General features: G+C 49.8%; 1 protein-coding gene across 1 annotated transcript; it reads right to left on the bottom strand.

Annotated features, from left to right (window-relative positions):
* Nucleotides 1–36: 36 nt before the first annotated feature.
* CSF1R (colony stimulating factor 1 receptor) lies at nt 37–19539 on the bottom strand. Its single transcript, XM_027715560.2, has 21 exons — nt 19361–19539; nt 14449–14694; nt 13362–13646; nt 12516–12652; nt 11672–11831; nt 10612–10801; nt 9493–9608; nt 9121–9241; nt 8309–8499; nt 7594–7706; nt 6042–6168; nt 5451–5555; nt 5017–5127; nt 4655–4817; nt 3998–4098; nt 3735–3853; nt 2954–3076; nt 2721–2832; nt 2314–2413; nt 2086–2191; nt 37–1611 (listed from the first exon to the last, which is right to left on the bottom strand). Exons 1-21 carry the CDS (start codon nt 19407–19409, stop codon nt 1480–1482), a joined length of 2907 nt encoding a protein of 968 aa, XP_027571361.1. The 5' UTR covers nt 19410–19539; the 3' UTR covers nt 37–1479.
* Between the last annotated feature and the right edge of the window lie 420 nt (nt 19540–19959).

A 19959-nucleotide genomic window follows, 5' to 3' on the forward strand; every position in this document is an offset into this window, starting at 1 on the left:
ATTACATCCATGCACAGGGACTGCTTCAGAGCAAAGTGCTTTAAAAACCTTGCTTTTAATAAGTTTTTTCATTACACAAAAATGAGTGATTTTGAGAACTGGTAATGAGGAGCTGGAGCAGAACTGCAGGGTGAGTGGGTAGGTCAGTGCATCACCCATGCCCTGAGCCATTCCCCTCTGGGAACAGTCCTTAGAGCCCTGGAAGGGACTCATTTTGTTAAGTATTTTATTTTTTTATAATGCTGACAGATAGAGTTACATTAGCTTTTCATTTAGTAAGGAGGAATGAATCACTTGGTGTTAGCATAAAACCAGGTTTAATATAATCAGAAATGGTCCACAGTATAATTGCTCACAGTGTGACAAAGGCCACCTGCAATGCAGTTGTTGTAGTTTGCCTGAGCCCTGTCAGTGCTTGTACCTGGAATACGGATCCTTTACCCACCGAGCAGGTGAAGCTGAGAAAGTTCTTTAGCTCCTTCTGGTAGCTACACCAGACTGGGTGGATGGGGCCGTAGTAACCCTGAGCAAGAGCTAGCTGAGAAGTAAGTTGAAGGGCATTAGGCCCTAGCTTATGAAGAAAAATCACCTCAGCTGTTCTATTAAAAATACATTTAGGAAATTACATACAAGAGTGTGTCTGTAATCGTAACAAAGGCAGTGATTGCTACATGTTCAGTAACTCAGAAGTTCTGTAGGATATGTGTTATGTTGATAATTTTCAGACCTGTTTCAGCTGCCATTCTTTCCTGGATTGGGATTGTGTTCAGTGCTCACATGAAAGAGCACTGGTTTCTTGCTGTATTTTACCTGAGAAAGAGCTGCCCCTCTGTCCTGTTACTGGGGCACAAGTTCACATAACCCTGGGATTGGCTCCATGGTTCACTTCACCCAAACACTCCCTGCAGAAGCATCAGCTGCAGAGAGGTCGATTTCATGAGGAAGTGTGGGGGTTAATGCATATTTAATGCTATGTAAAAGCTTCACCTATATCTAAACACTCACTCTGCACCATCCAGGGTCAGACTGACAAAGGGAAGAGAGCAGGACCACCAAGAAAGAGGGTTTGTGGAGCAGTTCCAGTGTCAGGACTTACTTCAAGATGTGCTTATAAAACACAAGGAGTCAGTGATTTACTTGGCTGCAACTGGTATTTAAAAAAACCCTACAAAACCCAAACTCCCACAGCCTCCTCTGGGGAGGGGTGAGGCATGTAATGGGGACCTCTGTGTACCTTGTAGAGCCTGTTACCATCCTACCTATGCTATGGGTAGGGTAAGATAAGACCTTAGGGACCCCATGGTGAGTTGTGGTTTTTAGTCACTTCTTCACTCTCCTTTTGGTGAGGGAGTCGGTAACACTCACACTTCAGAAAGCACAGAGAGGGCCAAAGCAGAAGGCATCTGGGTCCTAGGGCAGAGCAGAACCATGAGCTCTGCAGAGTCAGGACAAGGATCAACCCCAGGGTCATGGTCCCAGCTAACAGAACTGGTAGTTGTTGCTCTTGAGGAGGGGCTGCCCACTCTCCTCTTGCTCGCAGGACTCCTCGCAGCAGCCAGAGGTATCGCAGCCACTGTCTTCCTCAGCAGTGGAGGGGAGGTTGGTGTAGTCCTTGAAAGAAAAGGAAAAAACACATCACCCCAAGTTGTTCTGGTCCCTTTGATGGTGTTTCCATGCGGGTGACCAGCTGGGGATGCTCACTCCACACTGCCCCTCTCTGTGGTGCCCACAGGGCATGACCAGCTGGCAGGGCAGGCGCGTGTCTGTGCTTTTATGGACAGCCAGTCCCGAGGGAGTGCACAGCAAAGCCAGGGGAGTGGGGCAGGGTGCTGTGCTGGCAGTGTATCACTGCCCTGGTGAGGTTTCTGCCAAGCAGCCACATTTCTTTGTCTAGCTCTCTTTGGTCATCGTGGGGAGTGACTTTACCCTTAGCAAGGGGAAATCTGGATGATTCTTTGCACTTCCCACCAGCACTACACTGCTCCCATCAGCTAACAGTAAGAGACATCACAAAAGTTGTCCAGGAGCTGTATTCATGTAGAGGGAAGGCACATCTCCCCCCTTCTCTTCTCCAAAGGTCCTCACCTGCTCCTTATGCTCCTCCAGTTCTTTCTGGATGAAGCAACTGATCTGGTCGAAGGTCGGTCTCCGTGTGGGCTCCAGGCTCCAGCAGGCCTGCATGATGCTGTACCTGCAAGGCCAGACAGGGATAGAGCAGGTTCATGGTGCTGCTGGAGGGCCTGATCCCCAGGCTCTTCCCTGCAGCCCTCTATGTGTCAGGGCCCAGTAGTGAGCAGGCCCTTATCCACTCACATTTCCAAGGGAGCGAAGTCAGGCCTGGCCATCTGGTATCCCTGCTTCACCATGCTGTAGAACTTGCTGTTCACCACCATGCCAGGATATGGGCTTTTCCCTGTGGCAGTAACACAAGCAGAGGTGGCTCTCAGACAGAGGCTTTAACACTCCAGGCTTGAGGGGTGGGAAGAGGAAGCCTGGAGCATCACTTGAGCAGGTGCTACTCGGTTATAAGTTAGAGCAGATGATCCAGAATCCATTGTTTTTAATGGTCCCTCTGGAAGCATAACACAGTGTTTTGTAGCCCTGATAAACCTAGATTTTTGTCAACCTTCCTCCTTTCTTGGAAATTTTTTTGCAGAGATATTAGGGCAGTAGTGAGCCGTGGAAAACAAAATAGGTTTGCAAGCTTGCTTCTTTCTTACCAAGGGAGAAGATCTCCCAGAGCAGGATGCCGTAAGACCACACATCGCTCTGCACTGTGTAAATGCAGTCAAAGATGCTCTCTGGAGCCATCCATTTCACGGGCAGGCGGGCCTGGAAGAGCAGAGAGTCCTGCAGGCTAGGACAAGCTGGCAGCTTATGCTATACCCTGTCTTTCATGTTCCAGCCCCACCCTGCCATTGTACCTTCTCTTGTGCCCATTTTAATCACTTACATTGCCTTTTACAACGTAATTCGAGTCATTCATGATGTCCCGGGCCAGGCCGAAGTCGCAGATCTTGGCTACCCGTCCATCTGATATGAGCACGTTCCTGGCTGCTAAGTCACGGTGGATGCACTGGGGAGAAAAAACCACAACTGAGACCCAGGCAGCAGCCACCAGCAGTCCCAAATAACTCCCTGCAGTCCAGGCCTGTCACCAAAACTTGTAGGAGCAAGGAGAACACTTGGCAGTACTGCTTGAAAAGCCCCTGTCAGAGGCACTGTGTCACGTACAGAATATATGGGCTCTCTTGCAAGCACTTCATTTGCAATGTTAAGACACTGACATTTCATGCCATGTCCTTTAATCACTCATGGGGCTATTGAGGAGGCTCAGAACCAGGGGCTGTTGACACTGTGTCCTCATCTCTGAAACAGTCACACAGTGACTCTGAGCCAGCTCTGGCAGACAGCTCAACGGCCACTTTCAGTTCCTTGTCCCTGGGGCAGCAGGGACGCTGCCAAAGCAAGAAAGCTTCACAACAAAATTCCTGACCTCATGTAAAAGCAGGGGAGAAAATGTTGAGATTAGCATGATGCACAGCCCTGGGTTCCCCCTGTAACACTGCCCTTCTGTGATGGCTGGGGGAGACAAAGGCTCTGGAGGGAACACCAGTCACCATGGCCCAGGCTGTTTGAACCCAACAAACAGAGCAGCTTGCTTGAGCTTGGCCACCCCATCCAAAGACATCCCAAGCTTTCTGCAGACAGGGTGTTGTCCTCTTGGCACTCACGTTCTTTGATGCAAGGAATGCCATGCCCTGGGCCACCTGGCTGGAGAACTGTAGCAGGTCAGAGAGATTGAGGGGACGGAGATCCTCCCTGGCTTCATCTTCCTCCTCCAAGCTTCTCCCTGAAATTCAAAGCAGAGATTTAGACTTGCTGCAAACCTGGCAAGCAACACAAGCTGTGGTGTGTTGTGGTTCCCAGAGCTAAACCAAACAGGATGGCCAAAAGAAAGGAACCATGAAATCTCAGGAATGAGGCTTTGACTCACCCCTGACTTGCGCAGAATCTGATGCTACTGAAGATGATGACGACGACACAGGCCTCATTTCAACATATGTTTCCAAACCCTGGCTGGAAAAGCCACTGTCGCTGAATGAGAAACAACAGAGATGGGGGCAGGCTGTTAGCACCCTCCAGCAGTACCTTCTGCCTGCTCCACATCCACTGAGAGGAAAAACCACATCCCTGATTGCAGGAGGTGACTTAGCCAGAGGATTAAGGGCAAAGGGAAAGTTTTGGAGCTGATTCAGAAAGGGGAGAAAAACCTGGCCCTGGTGCCCTGCGTTATGGGGCTCCAAGTACCGCTCCTCATTTTTAAGCTCTTGGCTGATGGGGAGCATCATCCTACAAAACCCATGTGCCCAACAGTGCAGGAAGCCCAAAAGTTTTGGTTCTAGATTGTGAGAGGACAGACTGGACAAAAACCTGGATTTATTGTGGGATGTTCAATGACTGCTGTCAAAATCTCTGAAAAATTCAGAACTATAACCAGGTCTAAACACATGCAACCCCAGTGACTTTTACATCCTGGTATCCAGGATCTGCCAGTCCCCAGACCTTGATCTGTCCCCAGCACAGTGCTCTGCACACTTCTACCCAGGCCCTGTGTTGCTCAGCCCTGTGGCCCCCCGAGCTCTGCTCTTACCTGCGGATGTATTTTTTCTCTAGGTCAATGTTTTTGTAATCAGCAGCACTGTCTAAAGAGGTATCCAGGGCAGAATCCTGGATAATTATGGATTCAGCCTTCTTCCTCAGGAAATTCAGCAGATCTCCATAGCGACAGTACTCGGTGATGACAAGGATGGGGCCTGGGAGAGCAGCAGAAAGGGTTCATTAAGAAATGGTGTTACTGTGACCTATCCTGAGGATTTCTGTCCCTGGGTGGGCAGCAGAACCCAGAGAGCTCGTCAGCTCGCTCTGTGGTGTGACAGGTGAGGACAGGTAAGAGCCTCAGAGGAGCAGGCCATGGTAGGGGGCCATGGGGGAAGCAGGGCTGTCGGATCCTACCTCCATAGGTACATGCTCCCAGCAGGTTAACAATGTTCTTGTGGTGTCCCAAGTGACTCATGATCTTCAGCTCAGACATGAGAGCCTCCTGCTCATCTGTGTCTGCTGATGCTGCAAGGGGAGAGAAGGTCTTTGTGAAGGAGTGAGGGAGGGACAAGCAAGACATGAAGGGGGAGGATGGAAAACGTGTAGACAGATATTTGGGAAAAAAGGAGGAGACACACTCAGAGAGGAAACGTTGTCTTCTGTTCCTCTGGCCTCCCATGTCCACAAAAATGACAGTAATGTGATTCCAGCACCTGGTACTTGTCACAGAAACATCTTTAAAAAGTAGATATTGCAGACTGGGAGCACCAACACATGGTGAACACACAATACATCCTGTCCAAAGGGGCTTGGGGGATTTCAACCTTCACAAATTGTTCTGTGCTTACACTTTAGCATCTTCACAGCCACTTTGAGGACCGAATCTTCTTTGCCCAGCCCAATAGCAGTGGCTTCTACCACTTTTCCAAAGGCTCCTGCTCCAAGAGTTTTTCCTGTAGAGAGAAAAAAAGGTACCTGTAAGATGCTTTATAGAAAAAGATTGAGCAGTTGTCCTGCACACAGCCTTGAGGAGGATGCCTGGTGGGTGGGGATTCCTGCTGGGCCCAGGGAATATGACACATCCCTTAGTCAGGAGCTGGCTAACATCCATGGGGAACTCTGCTGTGAACAAAAATGGTGGGGAAAAGGCCATTTCCAAACATGCCTCACCAGCTCTATGCCTTGGGAATGACCCCATATGCAAAAGAAGGGATAGGACCCTGACAACCTTCCTTGGAGCAATGGAAGATGGAAGGAGGTTGGACCCTACCATTTGCCACCCTGTGGGGAAGAGGGCAGCCAGGCCTGGTTAAGGATGTTGCTCTAATGCCTGCATGCAGCTCTGGGTATTGCCCAGAGCTTTGGCTCTGACCCTTGGAGCATTTCAGCTCTGCGATGAGCTTCACGCCCCCAGGCAAGCAGCACAGAAGATTTCTTACCAAACTGGAGGTTATTCCTGGGAAACTCCCATTTTTCATTGTATGGCAGCTGAGTGGGATCAATAAATATGTAGTTATTCCCTTCACAGGCCTCAATGATCTTCCACCGCACCTGGTACTTGGGTTTCTGTAAGGAAGAGGCTCCAGTTACTCAGTGTTCCTCGAGTTCTGAGGGTTCCCCAGGCCCAGCACCCCCTCTAGCTCTCACTCTGCAGGCACAGAGGGAAGGTACAGATTTCAGCCCAGCAAATAGCTCTTGCTTTGAACCTGGACTGAATGAGAGAGCCTTCGTCTGGACAGGCTGGTCCCTTTGCTGTTACAAAGTCCCCCCAGGTCATCACTCACAACTGGGGGAGGTTCTCTTGCCTCTTTCACTGAAAGCATTCCATTTGGAATGGCAGAGCTGGGAGAGTCAGCACATCCCACCAGAGCAGTGGCTGCCAGTGCCCAGCTGGTGCTGGGGGGAGATGTCCCCACTGTGTCTCCTTCCTTGGTACCCTGGTTGCTGAGCACAGCAGAACGGTGGAGCTGGCCCAGCCCCACTTCCCTTCCAGGGGAAAAAAAAAAAGAAATGGAGAAAGAGAAGTAAAAATTTCTTCTCTTTTCTAAGAATCTCGTGGCAGAAGTAAGCAGGCAAGGCAGTGCTGGAGCAGAGAAGCTTCTTGAGCCCATGGCTGAGATAGGTAACCATGTTATTTATAACCATGTCCTGCTTCTCTTGGGCTTGCAAGCCCTTCCTAAAAGCTATTTTTTTCAAATATGTGCTTATACACTGATTGACTGTTCTCCCTCTGTCTCTGGACCACTGGCCAAAGGCAGCTCTCCCTGCAAAGCTGTAAATGCTTGTCTGAGAGAGGGATCTGATGGATTATCTGACAACCAGCACCAGAACTTTGCTGCAAAATTTGCAGCCTTGTTAGGCTGTCAAAGGAAGGGTGCCAAAAGGGAGAGCTGAAAACCAGGTGACTTTCACCCACTGATGAAGCAGAGGTGGCTACTGATTGGTTCAGTTTATGGAAACAACAGAGAAGGAATCCAAATTCTGAAAATGAGTCTTGCAGAGAAAATGGGCCAAGTTCTTATATAAAAATAGTGACCAAGTCTTCCTGGAGACAAACTCCTCCTAACATCATCCTGTTTCCCCATAAAGACAGTTTTTATAAAGCAGTGAGGAGAATGAAAAGTGAATGCAAACTGCAAACCACTTTTTTTACTTCCTTAATTCACTCCATGGATTTGTGGTGACCAAAGCAAAACCAGCTGCAACTGACAGCACAGAATGAGCACCTTTGTCTGACACCAAACAATAACCACACTGACCTCTGGGCTACAGGACTGAGGGACCAGGGCAGGAGAGGTGTTAACACACTGGTTTTGGTGCATGAGCTTTGCCCTGCAGCAGGAAACTCCTGGGGGAAGCTGGGAGGCAGTGGAGGTGTGGGAAGTAGCTTGCATGGTACCTCCAAGCTAAATGATTCCTGCCAGTGCAGGCTGTGTGGCCTCTGAGGCTGGACAGCCCTTGCAGCCCTTGCTATGCAACAGGGAATCTGACCTGGTTGTACTTGTAGAGGAGGAAGAGGAGTAGGAGGAGCAGCAGCACCAGTGCGCCTATGCAGGTGGAGAGAATGGGGCTGAAGAGCTTGTTTGGAGGGGCCATGATGCTTCCTGGAAGAGGGAGAAAAGAAGAATAATTAAAACAGTCCCATTTCAATCCCATCTCTGGGAACATTTTGCCCAGCTAATCACTTCAGCTTCCCCTGTATGCAACACACCCCAGCACTGGCACTGGCCAAGAGACACCCTTTTGGGAGCTACTGGGAACTGAGGGAAGTTCTTGATGCCAAACTCAAGGCCGCAATTGTTCCCCCAATGCACCCCAATTTCCACACAAACAGCACCAGGTGCAGGTCAGACTGTCTGGGGGCCAAGATTTGTGCAACAAGAACAGTCCCATCAAAAGATGCAACCCCAACACTGGTGGGCTGAGCAACTGCTGGCTGCACCGTGCCCTGGAGCCAAGTCCTGCAGTTATAAGATGTTCATGGTATGGCTGAGCCTTTGGTTCCAGGCTACAACCCAGCCAGAAATTCCCACTTGGCTCCTAAGACTGGCAAATGCCAAAGCCTCCCACCACTTGTGAGGGTACAGGGATTGTGGAATCCATTCCACCTCTCTTGCAAGACAGTGGGGATGTATGTATAGGATGACGGGCCCTCAAAGCCCCCAGATTCTCCCCCACTCTGCCAAGCTACCAGTTTGTATCTTACTGGTGATGGTGAGTGAGTGAAACATGTCAGAAGTGTTGCCTTCTTCGTTAATGGCCACACAGCAGAAGGTGAAATTGGCATCCAGCTCCTGGAAGGGGATGCTGCTCTCCACCTCCACCTCTTGGAAGGGCAGCATGCTCACCACCTGGGGTCTGGAGTCATTCCGTAGCAATCTATAGTCCTCGTTGTATCTGCAGAGACAGCGAGCAGGAGAGAATGAGTGCTCCCCTGCAGCACAGCAGCTCACAGACACTGCCTGTGTCAGACTAGAGAGGAGACACGGGCAATTAGGGTTGCCAGCTCTAAGATACATTGCTCTCCCCCCAGCTAAATTCCTCTCCCTGAACACCACAGCCCTGTACACACAGAGCCTTAGCTGCGTTCTGCCAGCAGTCCCTTCACTGGGGCTGGTACTGAGACACAACAGCTGTGGCCAGGCAGCTTCCCACGATGCTGTAGCTCAGTGAACCTGTGCTCTGCAGAGCCTCAGAGCTCTGGAGGTCCCAGAAAGATGACTGGACCAGTCAGGATGTAGCTCTACGGCAACGTACGCCAGGGCACTTCTCTAAGGAATCCACATGTTCCTCAGAAAACCATGGGAAGAACATGAATCACTGGTGGCCAATCTCTTCAAGCTCAAGACATTCAGGAGTGGAATGTGCCCCCTCTACTCAGGCAGTCCCTGGGAACCTCTTGTTTTAGCAGAGCAACATCCCTACTGCTGTTACACATGTGGTGGTGCTCAGCAAATGCCAGCATGGCAAGGGCAAGTGCCCACCTTGGAGCTGCTCAGTCTCCTGGGCACTTCTTACCTGTCAGAGTGCACGGGGCACTGGTACCACTCAATGCGTGGGGCAGGGTAGCCGAGGGCCAAGCACTGAAGGATGCTGGAGTCATTGGCTGGCACCTTGATTTTGCAGACCGATGGAGAAGCTGTTGGGGAAGTCACATAAGCAGTGAATGCTGTGACAGAGGAAGAGCACATCCCCCATGCTCTGGTTCACTTTCTACGTGTGCAACAATAAAACAGCAGCAACCCCTGTGCTACTCATTGTCAGGTTTGGGCTGGGGCTGTGTGTCCCATGGGTGCTGAGCTGGAAGCACCCTGGTACCTCGCTCAATTTGCTTCCAGCTGGGAAGCAGCCCCGGGGGCAAGCAGGGTGAAAGAATGGGCAAGTACTTACATTTCAGAGAGATACTGAAGGTAACTGATGCACTGGTCTCATTGTTGAGGGCATGAAATGTGTAGAGCCCTCCCTCTCCCTCCTGCAGGCGGTTCAGGAAGAGTGTGTTGTTGTACCTGCTCACCAAAAGAGAGCAAAAACAGTGAAGAATACACAGGCTGTGCTCAGTGAGATGCTGCTGCTTCCTGTGTTCTGGAGCAGTGAACACTTCCAGCACTAACCCCAGCCCATGAGGGAGCCTGCTGTTTCCTTCTTCAGGGGAAGCAGGGAGGGACTGACCTTCCTTAGAGGAAATTTTTTTTGCCATCAAGTGCCCTTCAGCACTTCTGAAAGGCTACAGGTGGGTGAATGCTCAGAAATAATTTAACATCCAAATCATTGCTTTTGAAGGGTCAGGGGATGCCTGTCCTCCTGCCTTTGGCAGAATGAGTTATTCCATGAAGTCATGCTCCCTTAGTGCCCGCTCCCCTCAGCTCTCAGCCCCCCATGCGAGTGTTCACCCTAAAGCTATCACCCTTGCTAAGTGACACACTTCCTCTTGTGGATTATTTTTGGTTTCTAAGAAAATGAAAGGGGAATTGCCCAAACGCCCCAACAAATGGAATGATTTTCTCTCAGTCTCCTTTTGGTCTCAGTTGGCTGTAGGCTTTGGAAGAGCAGGCCTGTGCCCTCCGTTAGATCACATCCACATAATGATGCTTCTGGCTTCTCTAGACATGGGCCTACAGTGTCACTCAGTACACACTCTCCAGACCCCAGAGCATGGGACAGGTCCAAGGAGCAGTGAGGGAATTAAAGTTTTCTCTACTGATCATCCACCCCTGCAATTTCTTCCTGCAAGGAGAGTGCAGACTTGAACAACCGGATCACAAATGTGATACTGAATTCCACAAGGTTTTCTAAAGAGAAGGCTGCCAAGTTGGAGAAGGGTGGTCCTCCTTGACCTGATCATACCTCCTCAGTGTGGTTTGCTAATGATACTGAAAAGAGAAGACAGAAATGTAGAACAGTTCCCCTCTTCAAAACCTGATAGTTTTCTGTAGAATGGGGCCTGCCTGTCTCAAGGAAGGCACTGTTAGAAACATGCCGTAGCCAGTGTAGAAGACAAGGAGCACATACCAGTTGTTTCCAGAGATCATTTGGCCCTTGAATATGGTGCTTCCAGAGTTCTTCAGGGGGTTTGTGTGTTCCCAGCCCCAGTGGAGAAGTTTTGGGTAAGCTTTAATGTGGACCTGCAGATTCAGACTCTCTCCCAAAGCAACCTCGTGGCTGGTGGTGTCCCCTGGGGTCAGGAACACATAACCTCTCTCTGCAGGGTAGAGAAGAGCATGAACATCAGCAGGCACATCCAGAGACCTGGAACAAGCTTATACCAGCTTCATAAACAGATCTTTATTGGAAAGGGCAGCCTCTGCTAAGAGACTGCAGGAGGGAATGAGACACTACACAGGTTATGTTGCCAATGGAATACTTTTAAACGGCTTCTTTGTCATGGCAGCCTAGTTTACATTGCCTGAGGAGAGCTAGAAAACCTTAGTGAACTCTCATGAGGAAAGAGGTTTTACATGCTGTATCCTAAGAAGTGATGAGGCTAAAACAGTATCTCCTAATTGTTCATAAAAGACAGGCCCTTTTAGCTAAAATCCTGGCTTCCCACTTGGAAACTACTAATTCCAAGCCCTCTTTCTGAGCCATGGTATGCAGCAGCTTTGGATCAGCAAACCCCAGCCTGCAAACTGTGAGGATGAATTTTCCGTCTTGAGATACAAACAAGTGTATAACAGACCTGAATCCTCTTATGTGGATCTGTGACTGGAAGTGACAAAGATCCATACTTTGCTCATATGGCTCGCCCTTCCTTCTAAGCCTTTGCTGGTCTTCAGCACAACCTTGCCTCATTCTCTGTTTATTGTTTTAAAGCTTTTTATAAACTCACAGAGACTGAAAAGAGCACTTCAATTTTTCATCCAGAACCCAAAACATGTCCTCCTGCTCCTCAAGATGTGAAAAGGAGCACCATTTCCTTTCCTAGCAGTTCCATGCTTGTCACATGAGCCTTCAGGCACAAGTGAGAATTATGTTTCCAACAACAAAACTAGGAACAGGATGGAGGCAGAAGCAGCAAATACTCAAGGCTAGGTGTGATTCAGTGTCCCTGGTCTTTTGGGGAAACACTCACCTACCACCTGAAGCACTGCTGAGGCATTCCTGAATCCTACTGAATTGTTAGCTATACAGATGTATTTCCCAGCATCTTCCATGGTCACGGCTGGAACAGACAGGGTGTCGTTGATGAAGTAGTTACCATTTCCAAAGTCAAGGTTTTTACTCCTCAGAACCTGTCAGGCAGAGAGGGAACATCAGACATTGGAAGGGCAGAGGATGAACTGAACATTTAAGACAAGCATGCACACCCACTCTTGTTCTGGGCTAGAGAGTACATCGCTCAGAGCAAACTGTGTGGAGATCCAGAGGTATATTAAACCTAAGTATCCAGGGCAGATATTCCACAGCAGTTAGGCTATAGCTATTGTCAGCCCTCTGACTGCAACTTGGCCTTACACTCTGTGATCCAAACAGTCCTTGCGTGTTATTTCAACTCCTTAATAAAGACATCAGACACAATAAGGACTTCTGGCAAACCTTATCTAACCATCTAGCAGTTAAAAGTCAGCAGAGATTTTGAAATGCATTCCCTTTTTTCACCCGTGTCTTTTCTCTGGAGAATTCTGTGTCCTGAACACGTTTGCTGGTTTATAAGCCCTGGCAGGGCTGGGTGGAGAAACGTTGCCTTAAAAGGTACTGTGGCTCCTGTCCAATGAACTCAGCTGAAACAACATATTCTCCTCCTCTCTTGCAGCAAGATCCTGACAATGTCATCCCGAGGAAAGGATATTCAGATTTCTACAGCTTGGGTAGTTCATGGCTTTGCTGCAGGTGACATGGATCTGGGCAGTTCTTATCACCCTATGTCCCCCAGTTTCCAGAAAAGCCTCACACCCCATTGAAGCTGCCCAACTTACCCTCTTTGCTGCTGTCACCCATCTGATGTTATACTTGTAGGAAGGAGCAATTACTCTGCAAGTGACCTGGAAAGGTTCGCCCACGATTCGCACATGGTCTGTAGGGTCCATCACCACTGACACAGGCTTCTTCAGTGCTACAGAAAGGCAAGCAGGGAAAGATTCAACATCAGCTGGTCCAGTGATTCCATGTACTTTGGACACTCCCCAGGACCCGGCTACCTTGGATGGTGAGGCACTGGTACAAGTTGCCCAGAGAAATTGTGGATGTCCCACCCCTGGAAGTGTTCGAGGCCAGGTTGGATGGGGCCCTGAGCAACCTGATCTAGTGGGTGGCATCACTGCCCATGGCAGTGAGTTTGGGATGAGATGATTTTTAAGGTCTCTTCCCACCCAAACTATTCTATTATTCTACTTTATGATTCTACCTTCTCCTTTCCATTCTCTTCAATCTCTTTACCCCCAGCCTTCTCCTTCCCCAGTGATCCCTTTTGTGCTTGTGTCTGTGGGGAGCAGTACGGGGGGGGGAACACAGCAGTCAGCACTGTGGGTTGGAAGGGAAGGGGAAGCTTCTGCCTGAGGCCTGAGGACTTGCAGAACACCGGACATTTTTCTCTGGTCTGTGATAGTGCCTGCAAAGATTTGAAGACTGCTGAACCCATGGAAACTCAACTGAAGGAACCAATTTGCCAGAGGCTGATGGAATTTGGCCTCCATTAAACACTTTAAAAACTGCAGGTTCAGAAGGTCTTTCCTGCCACCAGTAAGGAGCTTTTCTTTAAGTATCTACTGTAGCCAGCTTAGCTATTGGTGTCCCTGAGGACAGCAACAACCCCAATCCTTTACCTTCTTCCATAACCAGTCTTATTCTTGGTGACTTCTTTATTTTTCCATTTATCTCTGCTTGGCATCGGTAATAACCTTTATGCTTGCTTTGTACATTGTATAGTCTTATTCCTCTCTCAGCACTGAAAGAGTAGTTGGTCCCATATGGGAGATGAGAGACATCATCCATTATCAGAGTCACATTGGATCCATACTCAGGGGCCGTGATGAGACAGGGGAGATCGACATTGCCGCCTTCAGCCCCAAGGACCCGGAATTCCGGGGTGTACCACACATTATCGGGATCTGCGGGGGAGACAAGATAGGCTTGAGAACGGGATCAGAAAATGCATTGAAGCTCAGAAACACATTCCAGACAAGGCAGGTCTCCAGCATTGCTTCCCAGTGGGAGTTTGATGCTGGGGCAGCCCTGCTCAACGCCTGCCTGACTCAGCCTCCAAACACTCACACGACAAGCCCAATTCCAGCTAAGCCATTTGAGGAGGTCACAGCAATCAGCTCACAAATGTACATAGACAGGAGAGGCTGAGAAGTATGCTTACCTCTAATTAAACTTTTCACCATGGTGTTAGTTTTATTTATCAGACCTCCAGCTTCCCTGCCCAGGACAGAACCTCTGGTACAAGGGAAGGGATGAAGTCAAGTGGTGGAGCCACCACAGCATAAAATTCTTCTGGGATAAAATAATATTTTCAGTTCAGGTCATGTTGTGAGGATGTGATCCATGTGACTCTCTCCCTTGTCTGAGGTGCTGGCTACATAGTTCTCTGATTTGCAGATCTCACAGCTCATTACAACACTGAACAGACTTTTATCCCTGTTTTTTCAGGAAGGGAAGCCATAGCAGATAGAGGGAGAGACCCAGGACATTCCCAAATATGAATGGGATGCAGCTCAACCCAGTGCTTCAGCCATGGGCCCCATTTTGTGTGGACTTACATGGTTGTGGGTGAGCCACTGCCCCACCAGGAGCCTACACTGCTCCCCAAACACACACACAGCCAGAAGCTGTGGAAAGGACCTGTGTAATGGCTGTGCTCCCTGGAAGGAGGCTGTTCTGGATGTGGGAAGAGAGAAGCATGGTTACCTCTCACAAACAGGTGGACAGCTGCAATGCCCTTGTCACTGCTGTTGACATGAGCACAACTGTAGGTGCCAGTGTTCTTGTAAGTGGCCTTGGGAATACTGAGTGTGCTGATGGTGTGGTTACTGAATGCATTCCTTTGGTTAATCCATTCAACTTCAGACTCTCCTGAGCAGCGCAGGATGACTGGATCACCCGTGTTGACAACCAGAGCAGAGAGGTCAGGGCTGATCACTGGGGATGCTGAGCCTGCAAGGGAAAGAGAGAGTGAGGATGCAAAAATGATCCCTAAAGAGGAGTTCACACTGCTGAGCACAGAGTATCTCAGCATGAGGAAAAGGCTAAGCTTGGCATTCAGACTGGCTTTTTGGCTCACATCACTCCACCCATTCTCTCTCCCACCTGACCAGTATGGCCTGATACTCCAAGGAATGAATTTCAGGGAAGAAACACCACCCCCCTGCCCTTCCCCCTTTCCTGCCATGTGAACATTTAGAGTTCTGGGACAGGAAAAATAATCATCTGGAGCTGATTAGGGCAGATGTTAGCTTGGAAATTGTTCTTGTTGGGTTTTGCCTCTTCTTGCAACAGTTTTCCTTTTGTGGTAGAGCTGGAGCTGCCCTATGAACTGGCTTAGCTCATAGCACCATTTGCTGGAGTTTAAGTCAAATTTGGTGGATGGAGGTCTCTGTTGCAGTGGTGTTGTGATGAGCCAGAGCAGGTCTGCAGAGTGGGAGATCAGTGCATGTCCTTTGGGAAGACTGGCTTTTTGTCACCAAGTGCTGGATTTTGAAGGACGTCTCCTTATGTGTGTCATAGAATCACACAAAGCATTCTCCCCACAGATATCATCAAAACATTATGAAGTGAGTCAGCATTATTATTCATATTGGGGAGAGGAAACTGAGGCACAGGAAAGCTAAACAGCTGAGGAAAGCCCATGGCTGCAGTTGTTCATGGAGCACACCAGTCCTGCGGACACCAGCATCACAACCAGCTGGACTTCTGATGCCAACTCCACTTTGAAGATGGTTTCTCTGCTGGCTGAATAAAGGGGAACCAGAATCCTACTCCAGCCCTCAGTGTCAGAAGGAAATATTTTTCCTTGTTTTGCCATGTCAGCGAGTTCTTTGAGTCACCACCTATATTTAGGGTGGGGGGAAGCGTGAAATGAATCAGTGTTGTGGGGCCAGGGAAGAAGTGGTGCTGCCACCCCCATGCCAGGCCTTCAGGGAGGACAGGAAACACATTGCAAATGGCTATCTGTGCTCAGGGGGCTCTGCACCCTCCTCCAGCCCCTATCCAGGGCTATTCTCCCACTTCTGCTTTCCTTCCCAGTTGCTAACCCATCCTCACATCTTAAAGGGACATACACTCTGGTTCAAATTACACTAAGCATAAAGGTAGCTGTGGAATTTATCAACTCATTGCTCTTTGTAGAGGTCACTGCAGGCAATGATCCTCCTGCCATGGACACTGCCCCTATAACAGCCAGCAGAAGCACACCCCTATCCTCCTCCATCCCCGCTCACAGCTCATTTGGTGAGGAAGACTATGATAGCCAAGGTACAAAAGTGTGTCCTGTGCTACCAGCTGTGCTCAGGGCTGTAACACCCAGAGCTCACACATCAGAGCCCCAAAAACATCATTTAAGCTGCCTGGGGCTGATGCCTCCCTCCATGCAACAAAGGGTTGGAAATATAAGACTTAAGGCCCTGGAGAGTATTGCTGGTGTGTGACAGTGACACAGCTGTCACGGGGAAACTCAGACAAAGTCTGGATCAAACTCACTGGCCCTCTGGGAAGAAGCAGAGGACAAGGATCTTCAGAGGATGGAATATTTGACATTTTATCTCCCTCCCCCTCCTTTTTTTTTTTTTGATGTTTTTATCTACCTGTGGAAAGAGGAAAAGCCTCATTTATTCCCAGAGTGGAGGAAAACATATCCCAGAATAATTTGCAAAGCCACATTTTCCACATATCTGCGGCACAACATTCCTCCCCTTTTTGCTAAGCTGTGATTTCTACTGGGACTCGACATTTCTGTTGCTTTAATTCTCTGTCAGTGGATCCTTTTCCCTCACCTACTCTCCACTTTGGCTATCCCTCCGCATCCAGGGCTTCAGCACCATTTAATGGGGAGCCAAGCTCTTTGACTCACAGCTGCTTTCAAAGTAGTTCAGGGAAAGACCGTGTTGTAACTGATCCTTGGTTTGCCCACAGCAGGAAAACCCAAAACAAACAAGAGTCATATCACTCTGCATCCTTGTTGTCATCAACTTACATTTACTACTGAGATGCTGTGGTCAGAACAGGCTCTGGGTAGGTGCTCTCCTGAATACTGAGGATGAAACCTTCAGGCTGTCACTGGAGACTCCCATCAAAAACACAACCACCAGCACAGGTGGAGTGAGGACAGACAAAGCAGAGACAGTAAATGCAGGACAAGGTGAGGTGGACGTCATCCAAGCACCCACTCCTTTGTGTGTGCTGGGGGATGAGTCAGACCAGCAGGACCTTTTCCAGAATGGGGAAGCAGGGCTGCTGGGGGGGCTCTCTCCCTGCTGACCAGTGTGCAATCTTGCACGAAGCCCAGGGATGTCTCTCTGCTGCTCTCCAGCAGCTTCCGCAGCACTGCCAGTAACTGCTGGCCAGAGGTTTTGCCACACTCGGGTTGTGTAACCCTGACCTCTCCTTACAGCCACAGGCTCTGTCCCTGCCTCTCCCATGTCAGCCAAAACATTGCTTCCCTCTGCTGAGGGTTTGGTGAGGAAGGAGAAGTGAAGGCTGGTAAGACAGAAATGCTCAAGATCTTTACCAAGGAATCCAGTCATCAGGATCTTGAGTTGGTCCTGAGGAATCACTGGCCTAAGGTCTGGCCCTGAGAGGGACCCATACGAGAGCTGAGCTCCCCCTGTCCCACCCTCAAAGATGGTAAGGAAAAGTTTGGGTTTTAAGGACCCCTTTGCCAGACTGACCTACAGTATCTGGGGGGGCAGGGGAGAAGGAAAGTGTGCTCATCACAGCTCTGCTTGGGTTTTCTACCTCAGAGGTTTGGATCATCAAAGAAAACAAAAAGAAACCAAAAACCCCGGGAAGACCTCTCGAGATGACCAATAACACAGATGTGAGATGATCAGGTGCAAAATCTTTTCTCTGCTTGATCTGAATCCAGGATTTCAGCCCCTTACACTCGCTCAGCAAGAGCCCAGATCACAATAGTCACACCACATCAGCCCTGGGTACTCTCAGAAGATGCATTTGCAATCCAAGAGGTAGGAGAAGGAAGTCAGGCTCTGACTCCAGCTTGAGGCTATTACCGTTGAGAACCTTGGAATGATGCAGCTTTGTGCTGCAGATGGCCAACAGTGCTGGTACTCACACAGATGTGTGTCCAACAGCCTGACATGGCAGACAGTTCCTGATGAAGATGTCACAGCTGGTGACCTGCATTTCCCACTGTCTCAAGAAACCTTTGGAGAGATCCTGACAGCTTATTGTTATGATCTCTCACAAATGTGTATCAGACCTGTCTAGTTCCTATAACCTTGAAAAAACACTTCAGAAATTAAAAAATTAAAAACCCCGCAGCCTTCACAACTCAGTTCTCAGCACAGCAGACCTGGAAAAAGCCTGCTCAGCATGTTGAAGACAGGACTTGAACTGCAACAACGTGCAGTGCAACAGTGAGAGGGATGCAAATTTCCTGGGCTGAAAATATGGGCACTGCAGTGGCTCAAGAGGGATACGCTGCCTCCCTGCTACATGCTGAATTCTTTCCCTCCAGGTTGCCCATTCCAGGGAGGACCTCACACCACAGTCTCCTTGTCTCCCCAAGCAAGCTCAAAGGAAAATGAAGGACAGTGGACCTGAGAGGCTGCCAGCACTTCAAAATGCAAGATTAGTAATACTGGTTTCCATCTGATTGGTCGTAAACCTCAAAACAGGCTTAAGTGACTTTTGAGGTTGATGGGTTATTACCTCTTGGCCACCTCCACAGCCCCAAAAAACAGATGTGTTCACCTTTCCCTTCTCGGCTGCCTGACTTTCTGTTTCCATCACATCCTGGCCCTGCACCCCTGTTGTGCATGCCAGCACCACCAGAAATCAGCAATCCTCAGACATTCCAGCTGGGCATGAGGTGCTTTGGGAGGTGCCAATGCAGCTGATTTTTCTGACTCTTTCACCTGCAGACCAAGCACCTCCAGCTCTTGCCCTGTTTAAGCAAAGGGTTATTTCAGAGGCAGCTTCCCTCGGGCCACACTTTCTGCTGAACCGTTCCTTCATCCTATACCCTTTCCAGACCCAAAGAGAGAGAAGTTTCCCTTTCCCATCTCCCCACTGCCAAGGCTCTTCCTATGCTATGTGCACCTTTTCATCCTCCTTGGCCTTACTCTGGCAGTGCTGCAGGCAGCCAAGGGCAAGCCCTCAGCACAGCTGGGCTCCAGAGGCAACACAGACCAGCAACACACCCTCTTTCCACCACTGCCTTCCCTCTGTAATTGCAGCCAGCCCTGGGTGGCCTTCAGAAAGCTGCTACAGCCAAGTCTGCACTAAGTACCACACTCTGTGCCACAGAGCAGACACGTTCTCCCTACCTGTGCTGAGGCTCTTTGAACCTGCCCACAGCAGTGGCTGCTTCATGCAGCAGCCTCCGGAAACAGGGACTGTCCCAGCCCACAGCAGCCTCCTGGGACACACCACTGGGAGCCCAGCTTCACCCCCCACCTCCAGGAGCTGGGAACCTGTTACTCCAGCCTCAGCACTGCTCCATCCCCACCAAGGTTGTCACAACTCCTCACCTGAGGAGGGATGGAGCACTCGCACCAGACACCCGGGAAGTCCTCACCACACCCCAAAACACCCCTGGAGTGACATGAAGGCACTGGGGGGCTTTGTGAGTCAGGGTACCTACCATGCCAGAAGCCAGCTGTGCTGAGCAGCAGGAGGAGAGCAGGACACATGTCCCCAGGGACCGTGGTGTCCCCAGCGTGGAGGGGGGACGCAGCTGAAGGATCCTCTCGAGCAGCGGGTGCCTCTCCTTGCGGGCACCGTCCCCAGCACTCCCTTGGCAGGAGCTTCTCCTTTCTGAGTTGACCACAAGTTAACAAATTCCCTATTTTGTTTGTTTTTGAAACAGGAGGGGGAAAAAAAAAAAGCAGGCAATGCTTTGATACGTCACCGGTGTCACACCCCCGTGGCAGAGGTGGGGCCATGCATGCACCCCACTGCAGGGACCCCCTGCTGTTTGGGGTCACCTCCAGCCTCAGGAAAGGGTCCAACTCCACTCCAGTCCCCAGGGCTGGCAGGGACCACTGCACTATGCTGAGGTTCGGGACAATCCCAGTGTGCTCTGGCTACTGCCACCCCAAAACACAGGGACTCCTACACCCTTTCCACTTGCATGGGGACACAAAGCGCCTGACTGGGACCTGCCTTGAGGGCAGTGGACTCCATTTTACCTCAACAGGACACATTTTACCTCAGGCCCAGTGGCTCTTGCTGGCTTTGGGA

This window comes from Pipra filicauda, unplaced genomic scaffold (genome assembly GCF_003945595.2).
Source record: "Pipra filicauda isolate LSUMZ 115617 unplaced genomic scaffold, ASM394559v2 scaffold344_size1527164_pilon, whole genome shotgun sequence".
In the NCBI taxonomy this organism is placed as follows: Eukaryota; Metazoa; Chordata; class Aves; order Passeriformes; family Pipridae; genus Pipra; species Pipra filicauda.